A 14,026-nucleotide genomic window follows, 5' to 3' on the forward strand; every position below is an offset into this window, starting at 1 on the left:
TACTCACTGCCACAATCCATGCACTCTACTTCCCCTTTCCACAACTCTGTTAAAGTTGCTAACTCTGGCTGAAGCTATTCCTGGAGGTTCCACTTCCCACACCACTACCACCACTATTTAAACAGTGAATAGAGGCTCCAGGCCATTCCTGGTGGGTTGGCAACCCTATATACAGGTCAAGGCTGGACGACGGGAGGCAGTCAGAGCTGGGTTGCTTGAGAACTGGTTACTCCCCACCCCAAAATATGCACTATAGGGATAATAATATTGACCCACATTAGAGGGTTATGCTACAATTATTGAGTAATGTATGCAAAGCTCTTTGAACTCTCCAAAACATGCTATGTAGATGCTAATTATTACATATAAATGCTACTCCCCAAACACACACAACAAATTGATAGGCTTTTGGTCCACCCCAACTCCTAGTTGTTTTCACAGCTTAAAAGACCAAACATTTATTCTGGTCTGTACAGCACCAGAATTAAATACCCCATGCAGAAACTCATCTCATATAATGTTAAGGCAGTGCTGCTGCTGAAACCCACTTCTGCATGGCAGGGACTCAGTGCAGCTGCCATAATGTATGTCAGTGGACTGACATTATTGAATAGAAAACCTCTGTGCCAGTGACCTCCAGGAAGGGGTAGCCAAAAATCAAGGGGTCCAAACTCCAGCCATGTTAAAACCTCAACACAATGTTTTTTACATTCTGCTCAAACACCAGTTTCTGGAAGATTCTTAGGCCTTGGCAAGTCTGCAAGGGAAGAGAATTTGGTGTAACATGAGCTAGCTTCTAGGAATACCTCTCTCTAATGTGATGGCTAGAGGTTGCAAGTGGCAGATATCCAGTGCAAGAGGTTATGGCCTGATTCAGACGATCCAGCAAATCAGCAGCTCTATTCAGACACCACATTCTACAAGTGTACAGATATTTATACACTCATAGATGTTTTTGTGTGAATGATTGTACCTGCATTCATTTTAAATGTGAACCTAGGTTCAGGTCCCCTCAAATGCGTGATATAGATAGGAAAGGTACTTTAGTACAGTATGTGTGTTCAGCATAATGTGAAAGTAACTGCACCTGTGTGAAGATCTGTACCTGTGTACACTGAACATTGTAAGGGTTTTGGACATCACATGTGAATAAGGCTATTCTGTCGGATGGTGAATGAGCCATAGAACTTGTGTGCATCTCCCTCCATGTACCCAGTTAAATGCAAACCTATAGAGATCATGGTTTCTCAGGACTGCTTTCACTACATTCCCAGTCCAGACATCACTGTGGTTTAAGAAATCAGGACACTTTACGTTTGAGGAAAAGCCAGGTTAAAATCTTGCGTTGGTTTTGAGCCACCATTTCCTAGAGTCCCTTGCCTTGCTTCTTACTCATTCAGAATGGCTGCAGTCCCTGCACTGGGAGGGGGAAATTTGCACCTGATAGAATCCTCCCTTCTCCACCACCCTTACAGATCTCTCTTCTTGCCCTGTGACAAGCCCATCTAGGAACGACTCTCAGGTACACCCACCTCTGGAGCTCCTACACAATTCCCAGGCACCACCAACTGCTGGAAAGATTGGGTGCAACTTCTCCTTGCACCCCGGAAAGGATGAATCAGTGTAATCCATAATCTAATTTCCTGTCTTCTCAAAAGAACAGGGAGAGCAGTACAATTCTTTCCTCCCTAGCTCTTTGTACCCAGAATTCCAGATAGACAGGTTGGTGACAGGGCCTTATCCCCACCCATGGAAGCACAGCGTGAGAACATGCAAGCCTTCCTCAATGGAGAGGAGACTGTGTTTGCATTCTGAATTCTTGTTAAAAAGGTTCAGGGGCACAAAACTCTGACTGTGCCCTGGCTAATTTGTGTATTTTAGCTGCAGCTAATTAGCAGTTTGCATATCATTAGGATAAATGTGGCAGGGCCACTGGCTGGCATCTTGTACTTTCACTGAGAGTCCGGCTGAGTCTCTCCCCGTGAGGGAGAGAACGCTCTCAGACGCTTGCTTCTAAAGAGAGTCTCAAAACTGGCTACAATGCCAACAAACTTAAAAAGCCATTCTTTTTTAATGCATCCAAAACCATCCTGGCATCCTGGCTTCCATCCCTAATCCTCCCAGCCACTCTGGCTCCATCCCCTAAGGGGGGGAATCTCTTCCAGTGCTCACACTTCTAGTCTCCCTTTCATATGCAACCAGGGCAGACCCTGCTTAGCTAAGGGGACAAGTCATGCTGGCTACCACAAGACCAGCTCTCCTCTGGAGTCCAAGCCTTATCTCCTCAATCACAGCAAACAGCCTTGCTCAAGTCCCTATCTCTCAATCGGTTTCTCACCAGAAAAAGGAGAATAGTAACAACCTCTCTGATAACGGGATTAACAATGTAAAGGAGGCCTTTGTGGGGACTCATGGAACTCTTTACCAAAAGAAGTGCCATATACATGAATAGGAACAAGGCAGTTGTCGTCACCACCAACCCCTGCCAAAACTGGTTTTGCTGCTGTTACATTGGTACTTGCCTTTCCAGGAATATACTGGAGTATCTTGTCTGAGGTCACATCTCGCTCCTGTCCAGGTTCAAACCCAAAGAGGCCTGCTAGCTTTTTCTTGTTCTCTTGCCTACAAAGCAATTAAAACATAAAAAGAGAAAGATAGTCAGGCAGGATCAAGGCAAGCAAAGGAAAATCAAGACGGTGTCAGGGCAAAATTAGCAAAGCTTGTCGCTCCTAAGTGTCCAGGCCTCATAGCTGGCTGTCAAGAATGTAAGAGGCTTAGCTGAGACACTGTAGGCTGTTTGGCTTGGGTTCCTTTGTCTTTGAACAGATGAATGCTTAGCACTTTCTGCCCTGGAAGGTCTGGCAGCTTAGAAGAATTCAGTCTTCCTATGGGCAGAATTAAGGAGAAAAGAAGAGGCTTCTAGTCTGCCTCCTTAATTTTATTTATTTTTCCAGTTCTGCCACTTAGGACACCAAACAGGATGCTAGACACATAGAAAGAAAGAAAGAAAGAAAGAAAGAAAGAAAGAAAGAAAGAAAGAAAGAAAGAAAGAAAGAAAGAGTAAGTATAACAGGACAACAATTTTTAAATGACACAGAGGACTAAATGACAAAAAGACCTTCCATACTCTACACTGGGATCTATTTGGAGGCAAGGTTAATAATCTGTAAATATGACTGTGAGCCACAGCAAAAGTCAGTGTGGTTTAGTGGCTGGACTTGGTCCACAAGGCGAGGTGAACTTAAATCCCAGCTCAGCTGTGAAGCTCATGGGGTGATCTTGGACCAAACACTCTTCCTAAGCTTAACCTACCTCTCAGGGTCATTGTGGGAACACAACAACCCTGTGAAGCAAGCTAGGCTGAGACAGAGAGTGAGTGGTCCAAGATCCTCCAGGGAATGAAAAGAGGGGATGTGAACCTGACTCCCACTCCTAGTCCAACACTAGGACACACAGCCTCTCCAGCATAGGCCAGTTTCATTTTACTATTATTATTGTTACTTATATATGTCAGTTTCACATGTAAGTGTTTTGATTTTTTAAAATTTATCTATCTCCTGTTTTCAGCTTGTGGTATGAATGAAAGAGCAAACGTTATTTTTTAACTAAGACACTAAATCAATAAAAGGAATTGCTCCCCCACTTGCCAATTCAACGTTCAGCTAGACTAGATTCTCTTCTCACGCTTTACTAGGGCATTGTTGCTGTCCAGGTGTCTGCTGATGTCATCCAGGGTTTTCCCACCACCACCCTCACCATCTCCAGACACAGTTTCAGTTCTTGAAAGCAAAATTACAACATTCCTCTCCGGGAGGAGATTTGTGTGTGTTTTTTTAACCCTATGCTTTCTTGCATGGGGTTGCATCATAACAAGAAGAAATTCTGCAAAAGCAGCTCTGGTTTTTAAGCCTGTCACTGCTTTGCCCTCTGCAGCAAAAAGCAGCTGGGGGTGAGATTTGGGTCAGGGAAGGGTTAAACTCCCTCCTCCACCTGCACTGTTGCCCCAAGCCAAATTGCAACCCCGCCACTGCTTTTTCTGTGGGAGCTCCAAACATGGAATTTAAGTATGGCATCTGGTTTAACCCTTGGGGCTGCTGCCACCTTCCACATTGCAAATAAGGGAAATAATTACCTTTGTGGTGTGTTTATTATGGTCAGATACACAAGTCTTTCTCAGGGCGGAAACTCATACTTAGAAATAGGAAGCTGTCTTATACTGAGTCTGACCCTTGGTCCATCTAGCTCAGTATCGTCTACTCTGACTGGCAGCAGCAGTTTCATGCAGGACTCTTGCCCCGCCCTATCTGTAGATGCCAGGGATTGGTCCTAGGGCCCTTCTTTAGGTTAATAAGAACATAAGAACAGCCCTGCTGGATCAGGCTCAAGACCCATCTAGTCCAGCATCCTGTTTCGCACAGTGGCCCACCAGATGCCGCTGGAAGCCACAGGCAGGAATTGAGGGCGTGCCCTCTCTCCTGCCATTGCTCCCCTGCAACTGGTACTCAGAGGCACACCCTTGAGGCTGGAGGTGGCCCACAGCCCTCTGACTAGTAGCCATTGATAGCCATTGGATGATTTCCTCCATGAAGTCATCCAAACCCCTCTTAAAGCCATCCAGGTTGTTGGCCGTCACCACATCCTGTGGCAGAGAGTTCCACAAGTGGATCACGCATTGTGATCAGGTTAAGAATCAGGTTAAGAATACCAGGTTAAGAATCAAGGTGGTTGAGAGATGGTTAAAAAAGGAGGAAATCTCTCATCTTTTCATTGCACTATTATGGATCAGACGGAGATTTTAAGGCTGGAAACAGTCAGTCCATTTTAACTGAACGAAAGTGGTTTGGAGGAAGTATCACTTCATGTGATATAAACACACACTTCTTTTATCCCACTGTCTCCTCTGGTCAAACAGCTTCTGCAGGTTTTTGAAATCATATATCATTCTGCAAAACCTGATCGACTAGAGGCGAATACAGGATGAATCAACTGTATATACAACAGGCAGAGATACCTCTTCAATACCATCTGAAACTTATTTGACAGGAGGAGGCTTGTCTCCAGCCTAAAATTAGAAGTTGTGAAGAGAGCCTGCGCAGTGGTTAGAGGAATGGGGATGAGGAATGGGGAGACCCGAGTTCAAATCTCTGCTCAGCTAGGGGACTCATTGCGTGATCTTGAACCAGTTACACACTGGGGGCCATTCACACAACCTACTGGGCGGGCGCGGCTTCACAAAATCTGCCTTCTCCCCAGACGAGCATCCTGAGTTGGGTGGGAGTGTGCACGATCCCCGATGCTCCGTGGAGCAGGGCAGATCGCTCCGAGGCGGGGACTCGTTATCCTGGCCTTCGGGTATCCCACATGGGCGCTCTAAGCACCTGTCTCTGCGTCAGCACGAGCTACAAGAAACCTGCACTGACAACATGATCCTGGGAGCTGATTGCTCCCTTAAGCTTGACTAAGAGCCAGGCTTCGGCACTAGCTTTGGGGCCGCGGTACCGCCGGGATCCCAGCAGTTCTCATGGGATAGCCTTTTAATTGTTTTTACCGTGCTGTGAACCGCCCTGAGCCATTCTGGAAGGGCGGTATATAAATCTAATAAATAATAATAATAAATAGCCCAGGCTTGGAGGCCTAAATCTGGGCTTGGCTGCTCGTGAGAACAGCTTCACTCTCTCTCAGCCTTACATAGGAAGCTGCCTTATACAGAGTCAGACCCTTGGTCCATCTAGCTTACTATTGTCTACACTGACTGGCAGCAGCTCTCCAAGGTTCCAGGCAGGCATCTTTCCCAGCCCTACCTGGAGAGGCTACCAGGGGTTGAACCCGGGACCTTCAGCAGGCAAAGCAGACGTTTTACCACTGAGCTATAACCCCTCCTGCTGCACAGGTTTGCTGTGAAACTTAAAATGGTGGAGACAGAGAACCATGAGCTCTTTGGAGGAAGGGCAGCGGCGGGGGGGGGGGGGCGGGTAGGGAAAAACATAAAGAGAGTAATAATTATTCTAGATTAATTTAGAAGATGCCAGGATTCAAGGATCTATTAAATTAGTCCTGTGAAAGACAGCCAAGAGAGCTTTCTCCCACGGCTTGGGGATTGCTTTTGAACCTGAACTGAGTTTCCCTGAAAGGAGCCCACCCCCCACCCCACCCTGCCCGCAACATTGGGCAAAGCCAGTGGTGGCAACGGAACAAAAACTGAACAGGGGCACAGAAGGGGCAAAGAACATTTATGGGTGGGCAAGCTGTGTCCCACATATGAGGTCCCCGAAACAGAAATGGGGGGGGTGGGCAAACCCCTTGTCTGGGGGGGTGCTTACCCCACTCCCCCCCCTACCTCGGAACCACCCTTGAGCAAAACACAGCACTGCACAGTGAGAATGGTCACTTGCACATCCTGGGACTGTGCAGAGCATTCAGTGTCGGCCAAAGCTCCACACAGGCCCCATAAACAAGTAGTCAAGGTGCCGCAGATCCACTTGGGGTTGGCGGGGGCCACCCCTGGCCCCCGAGCCATAACAATGCTGAGCACTGGGCTAGAACATGTCCCAGAATCCTCTGCAATGCGCCCAGTGGCGAACATGCAGGCAGGGGTTCCTCCGCAGGCAAGCAAGAATCCAGGATTTTCTGAAGGTGGAGCCTTTGAAAACCCACTGGTCTTAGCCTAGCATTGCTTCCACAAATAGCGAGCCAGCTAGGTTCAGGAAGCTCACAAGAGAAGGATGAAAATTAGGGCCTTTCCTTGCCTGTCTGCACCAGCTGGTCCTTAGAGGCAGTGTTCCCGGTAACAGGGATTCCCAGATGTTGACTACAGTCCCCCAAATCCCCTGCTACAGTCCCCCAAATCCCCTGCTACAATGGCCTTTGGCTGGGGGTGATGGGAGCTGTAGTCAACAACATCTGGGAATCCCTGGTCAGAGGTATACTGCCTCAGTATACAGAAGCTCCATTTAGGTGTCATGACTGCCAGCTGCTGGGAGATCATGAATTTAACGAACCTCCTCCGTAACGTCCTCTCAGCAAGCATCACCACATCTTTTGGCAATGAATTCCATGGGCTGTGTGAATGAGTTCTTCCATTGGGCACACACATGATGATCAGGACCCAGCACAGGCATACGCCCTCACATAGTCTTCACACACGTGATCTACTTTTAGTACTGCTTCCAAGACTGAAACACATTCTGCAAAAGAATTCGGTCATCGCTGAAGTGGCCCTGAAAAGCCTTCAAGGGCACACACGTGCCAGTTTGCTAGTGTGTATTTGCTACCTTTGCTAGGAGTCCTCAGGTTGCCACACACACACACACGCACCCCTAAAGCAAATAATGGATTCTCTGAATCTGCAACCCCTCTTTTGGCCTAGCTCAGCTGACTTCACTGGCATTACTCACAACACTAAGCAAACAGAGAAACCCACCACCTGTTGCTACCCTTGAGTATATCCAAGGGACCCAGTCCTGCATAGCTCTGGACGTAATCTCTCAATGGCTTAATCAAACAAAGGAGCAGAAACAAATGGATTTAAATGCAGTGACCTAATTGGAAGAAATGATCCCATTGCTCTCGACAATAGACACTGTTCAAGTAACTGGGGTGGGGTCATAGCTCAGTGGCAGAGCATCTGCTTGCATGCACAAGGTCCCAGGTTCAATCCCTGGCAGCATCTCCAGGTAGGGCTGGGAGAGACTCCAGCCTGAAACCTTGGAGAGCTGTTGCCAGTCAGAGTAGACAACACTGAGCTAGGTGGCCTAATAGCCTGACTCAGTAGGCAGCTTCCTGCATTTTTTTTAATGTGCAATGACTTAAGACACAACTCAGTATGTGCAAGTGTTGCATTTTGCAAACAGTGTTCATTTTCTTCAACGGGTCGGCACATTTAGGCAGTGTTCCCTCTAACAGGGATTCCCAGATGATGACTACAACTCCCATAATCCCCAAGCAAAAGCCATTGCAGCTGGGGATTCTGGGAGTTGTTGTCAACGACATCTGGGAATCCCTGTGAGAGGGAACACTGCTTTTAGGCCATTCTCATGCCTGCTGTTTGCAACGTCACACATCACAGAGTCACGCACAGAGTGGTAGCTGGAAGCAGGGGAGGTTCCTTCTTTCCAGCAGTGCTCCTCTGGAGACTCCTCTGGTGCCTACAGCAGTTTATTTGCTGTGGCTATTCCTTTCTGGAGAAGGAACGGTGCGGTATGCTGATCAACAGGCTGCTTCCACCAGAGGAGTCCACCATTTGGGCTTTGGGCACGGAACAGCAATGACTGCATTGGGATTACCTGGCCAGACTGAGTTTTCAACATATCACATACTCTCACATGACCCACACAGCTAAATTTCTGCACTGCACGCCCCTGAATAACCCATTCAGTTGTTAACGCATGTAAAACTGTATATTATGCATGTGTCCATGTATGTTCAGTATTAGTACAGATCAACATGTCCGAAAGTATCTGCATGTGCAAGCCTGGCCCTGCACATCTAGGAGACTATGGAGAAAAGAGGGCAACCAAGATGATCAAGGGCCTAGAGCACCTTCCTTATGAGGCAAGGCTACAATACCTGGGGCTTTTTAGTTTAGAAAAAAATATGACTATGGGGAGACATGAGAGAGGTCTATAAAATCATGCATGGTGTGGAGAAAGTGGATAGAGAGAACTTCTTCTCCCTCTCCCATAACACTAGAACCAGGGGTCATCCCATGAAATTGACTGCCATGAAACTGACTGCCGGGAAATTTAGGACCAACACACGGAAGTACGTTTTCACACAACGCATAATCAACTTGTGGAATCCTCTGCCACAAGATGTGGTGACAGCCAACAACCTGGATGGCTTTTAGAGGGGTTTAGCTAACTTCATGGAGGAGAGGTCTATCATCGGCTACTAATCAGAGGGCTATAGGCCACCTCCAGCTTCAGAGGCAGGATGCCTCTGAGTACCAGTTGCAGGGGAGCAACTGCAGGAGAGAGGGCATGCCCCTCTCAGCTCTTGCCTGTGGGCTTCCCAGAGGCATCTGGTGGGCCACTGTGTGAAACAGGATGCTAGACTAGATGGGCTGCCTTGGGCCTGATCCAGCAGGGCTGCTCTTATGTTCTTATGAGAGGCTGTAGCTCAAGTGAGAAAGCACACGCTTTGCACGCAGAAGGTCCCCCAAGATCAGTCCCCGACATCTCCCGTTAAAAGGTCTCAGGGCTAGAGAAGATCCTGGAGACAGAGCCACTACTGGAGTACTGAAACAGAGTGAGCAATGTCTGACTCAGTATAAGGCAGAGGCAGCACCGGTTGTGTGCGGGGGGGGGGGCACAGAAGGGGAGAGCTCTGTCCCACCTTTCTGAAGCAGAAATGGGCGGGGCAACTTCTTTTCCGAGGGGGTGCTTGCCCCCTCCCCCACCGAAGCCATCCTCCATGTAGGGCACTTCCATATATATTTTTTCAAAGAAAAATAAGTGTTAGAATCGGATTCCTGTTAAGCTGGGCAACGAGGTGCCTTTTCAAGAGGCAGGTCTCTTATATTTAGCAGAGGGGAGAGCAACTGTCTCTGTTCATACTAGCATAGCCTCCCCGCACAGTGGCTCTTGCTGGCGTTTGCTCTGTGCATGCCTGCGCGCATTTGAGCCCCTTTGGGACCAGCCAGGGACCATCTTCTCATTCCTTTTGGCCCATCAATTGATCTTGAGAAGGCTTTTTATTGAAAAGGAATATTCAAAATCTCAACAAGAAGCAGTCTTGACGCCTTGACACTTTCCCCCACCTAAAAGCAAACACCCTGCTGCCAGTAATCATCTAGCACATTAGCAAGAAAGATTCTAGCCCCACCCACTCCCTCTGTGCTAGCTTTTGACTTGCAAGCAGTTGTTTACGCAGAGGGAGATTTTTTTAAAAAACTGCCCCCTGCACGTTGAAGTGGTACAGTCTCACCCCTACCACCTCATTCTGCTCCCTGTGGAGACCAGGCCTCTGTTTCAGGCAGCCAGGACTTCGACAACACCACACACATAACTAGAGATAACCCAAGTGCCTGTCCACTCACAGGCAGTTAGGCATCTAAAGCTGGTGGTTAGTCATCAGATTTTGTTTCAGCTGCCCTTACTCCTAGGAATCCAAACCAGTTTTCCATTCCTCCATATATACAAACATTTTGCTCGGTGGGAGTGACTATGCGGGATCTGTCTAGGGCTAGATTAAGTCGGGTGAGAGCCAAGTGAGCGCAGGGCACCTTAGAATGACAGGGGTACCCACCTTACCCGCCCCCCCCCGCCCCCAGCACAGCCATTCGATAGCAAACCAGAGTTAACTTTGCAAAAAGCAAAATGCAATGATGACAAAATAGCATTTCTTACATACGGACACTGCCTGGTGTTCTAAATTTGGAGGGCAACGTGCTGTTTCAAAATCAGTTTCACAGCAACCCAGAGGGCCTAACCCACACTGCTGGTGGTGCCCAACTGTACATCTACCCAGGGGCCACACCTCAAATGTGATGATATTTTGACACAGAGAATTGTTTCCAGGTAGGAAATAGCATGCAATCTGCCTGTAGGTCTTGCATATAATGATCATGCGGACATGTTATTCATTTCAATGAGATGAATGCCAGAGATATAACTCTGTTTGCATACACAGAGACTGACTTCTCATACTGCACAGGTTGAGGATGCGATCCTCAGCGCACTTACACAGAAGACCCACAGAGTCCTATGGAGGGACTTCCAAGTTACACGTTTAGAACTGAGCTGTGACAGATTTCCTGTGGCACCAGCTTTCGTGGACTAGAGCCTCTTCAAGTGTAGGCTGCAGTCTGTGCAAGGGCAGCACTAACAAAATCATATGCCACAGTAAATCTGTTCGTCTTTGAAGTCCTGCAAGGCTCTGATTTCACCATGTGTGTATGCAGCAAAACAGACAAACACACAGTTTGCAAAACTGCATGCTTTTCTCTAAACAAAGTAATATCCACATTGGAAAAAGTAGTCACAAAATAATCCCTGTAACACCAGAAATTGACCACAGTTATCTCGGGAAGCATCAAAAGGAAAATACACATGCATATATACACACACACCCCTCACCATTTCCCAAATCCTCTAGAATTGCTTCCCTTACTGTCTTTTGAAGGCAAATTGATTTTGGGGCCCCATGGGTGTAAACCACCTAGTTTTCACACTGAAATGGGCCGTAGAAACAGCTGTACATATTTTGGATTTTAAATTCCAAGCGAGTCCCGAGAAAGCAGGCTCTTTCAGACTCTGCCTTTAGGCAGGGGAAAAAGTTTCACCCATGAATCTCTGAAGCAACACTTCATGTTAAAAGTTGGTTTCTGAAGATGCATTTTAATTGTCAATACTGGTTGCTTACATTGTTTTTGTCGGCTGCCTTCAAGATTTTCAATTATAACAGTTGCATATAGGTGGTTTTTTTGGTTTAAGAAATGTATTAAAATTAACCAGATTCAAGTAGACCCATCTCCAGCCAGTCCCCAAGGGAAGCACAATAAGCAAGACAGCTGCACTTCATCCCCCAAAGTTTAAGAAAAGAACTGGGCAGCCAAAATCCTTTATACACGATACTAGAAGTTATTCTAACATGCGCATTTATAAATCCCAAGAAAAAATATCTCTCGCTCTCCTGGGAGAGGCAAGACAGTTTTAAGAGTCCCGAGAGAAGAACACGACAAAAAAGTGATCTTCAGCGCGAGGGATTGAAGGGGTGGTGGGGAGCGAAGAAAGAAAGACACACACACAAGACTGAAAGCACAGATTCTGGGAGACCGTGTACTACTCACTCTTTCCTGAGCGAATTCTTTCTGGAGAAGGAATATCTGAAGCGCCCAGGTGCCTGGGGAATACAAGCCATGTTCCCCATGTTGAGAGCAGTATCAGCCCAGGAACAGCTGTGGGGGAACCGACGGGAAGGCAGGCTGGAGTGCACAGACGAGGAGCGTGTGAAGCTCGGGGAGGAGGTGTGCGCTGTAGCTGTTGGAGAGTGTGTCATTCAGTCTTCCCCACTTCCGTTTGCAAGGGTGACTCTTATGGGTGTGAACTAGGAGCAAACAGTCTTTTGGCCAAGGGCTGTTTTGCTGCTGGAGTGGATTCTCTCATGTCCCCTCCTAGGCTGTCTCTGTGGACTGATAGCACAGTTTCACAAGTTGGAAGGGTGGGGGCGGATTCTCTGTGCCTCCTTCTCCTTTCCAGGTGGATGGAAGAGCCAGGGGCTTTAAAAAGGAAGCTGCCAGCCACTGAGTCAGGCATTGGTCCATTTAGTTCATTGTTGTCTGCACACTGACTGGTATCAGCTCTTTCCCGATAAACTGAAGAGGCCCATTTCTCAACTCCGGATGCTTTAAAAATGAGGCTGAGAGACTGAATCTAGGAAGCTGCCTATCACTGAGTCAGATCTGGATCCATTTCAGTATTGTCTACACTGGCTGGCAGCAGCTCTCCAGGGTTTTAGGCTGGGGTCTTTCCCAGCCCTACCTGGAGATGCTGCCAGGGACTGGAAGTGATCTTCCGCATGCCAAGCATGAGTTTCACCCCTGAGCCACAATCCCCTCCTTAATTACTGCTTGTCAATTTCATCTAATAGGATGAAGGCAAATATTTATATACTGCTTTTCAACAAAAGTTTCCAAAGCGATTCATTCATTCATTCATTCGATTTCTATGCCGCCCTTCCAAAAAATGGCTCAGGGAAGTTTACATAGAGAAATAATAAATAAATAAGATGGCTCCCTGTCCCCAAAGGTCTCACAATCTAAAAAGAGACATAAGATAGACACCAGCAACAGTCACTGGAGGTACTGTGCTGGGGGTGGGTTGGACCAGTTATTCTCCACCTGATAAATAAAGAGAATCACCACATTAAAAGGTGCCTCTTTGCCAAGTTATCAGGGGATTACATAGTGTGTGTGTTTTTTTAAAGGCTCGCTGTCCCCAAAGGGCTCACAATCTAGAAAATAAATATAAAACAGACAACAGCAACAGCCACTAGAGAGGAATGCTGTGCTAGGGACAGATAGGGCCATTTGCTCTCCCCCTGCACTATAAAGAGAATCATCACTTTAAAAAGGTGCCTTTGCTCATTTAGCAAGGGGCTTTAAAAATAAGGCCGAGAGACTGAACCTAGGAAACTGCCTATCACTGAATCAGTACTTGGTCCATCTCAGTGTTGTTTACACTGACTGGCAGCAGCACTCCAGGGTTTCCGGCTGCGGTTTTTCCTAGCCTTACCTAGCGATGCTGCCAGGGATCAAAATTGATCTTCTGCATGCCAAGCATGAGTTTTACCACTGAGCTACAGCTCCTCCCTGCTTGTCAATTTCATCTACAGGCAGCTGGGCCAGTTAAGATCTTAAAGCAAAGCTAAACTATTTGTTATTGCATACTTTCTATTAACTCCCCCTCCCACCTGACGTTAAAACTAGAAGTCCACTTCACTCATTCAGCTGAAATTTTTTTACTTGTAGAGCGTGGAAGAGTAAAAAGTGTCTGCCCACTATAGAGCTCAGCCCCTGTGTTTCTACATGAGTCCTAGTTCTGAGTTTGCCCCATTGTAGGGAGTAGAACAGGGGAAGTCAATGTGTGTCTCTCCTGATGTTGCTGAACTACAACTCCCATCATCCCCAGCTATAATATTGTGACTGGAGCTGATGGGGGTTGTAGTTCATCAACATCTGGAGAGCTACATCATGTTGCCTACTCCTGAATATCTGGGTCAGAGAGGCAATGTTCCCAGAAGTTGTTGACTACAATCCCCATCATCCCAAGCTGCAGTGGCCTTTGGGGTTATGGGAGTTGTAGTCAACAACAAACCCAAGGTCAGAGGCCTTGGGTTGTCCCTGGAGCTTGATCTGCAGTAGTAGCAACAGTAGTAATAACAATTACAGCAGCAGCATATTACTCCTAGTAGTAGTAGTACTATCACTAGTAGCAGTACAAGTAAATCAGACCCAGTAGGCTCTTGCCCACAAAACAGATCATGGCACAAGGGGCCGAACCCCTTGAGGTGCCGATTGATTGATTGA

The 14,026-nt window shown here is 47.2% G+C and overlaps 1 protein-coding gene across 1 annotated transcript in view; it reads right to left on the reverse strand.

Moving 5' to 3' along the window:
* The window catches only part of PLEKHN1 (pleckstrin homology domain containing N1), a 50,255-nt gene extending 38,113 nt beyond the window's left edge, over positions 1 to 12,142 (reverse strand). The window contains exons 1-2 of the mRNA XM_053280824.1: positions 11,789 to 12,142; positions 2,523 to 2,622 (exon numbers count right to left, since the gene is read on the reverse strand). Coding sequence (XP_053136799.1) covers positions 2,523 to 2,622; positions 11,789 to 11,997 — 309 coding nt within the window. The 5' untranslated portion in view covers positions 11,998 to 12,142. The remainder of the gene's footprint in view (positions 1 to 2,522; positions 2,623 to 11,788) is intronic.
* Positions 12,143 to 14,026: the final 1,884 nt, after the last annotated feature.

This window comes from Hemicordylus capensis, chromosome 16 (genome assembly GCF_027244095.1).
Source record: "Hemicordylus capensis ecotype Gifberg chromosome 16, rHemCap1.1.pri, whole genome shotgun sequence".
NCBI lineage: Eukaryota > Metazoa > Chordata > Lepidosauria > Squamata > Cordylidae > Hemicordylus > Hemicordylus capensis.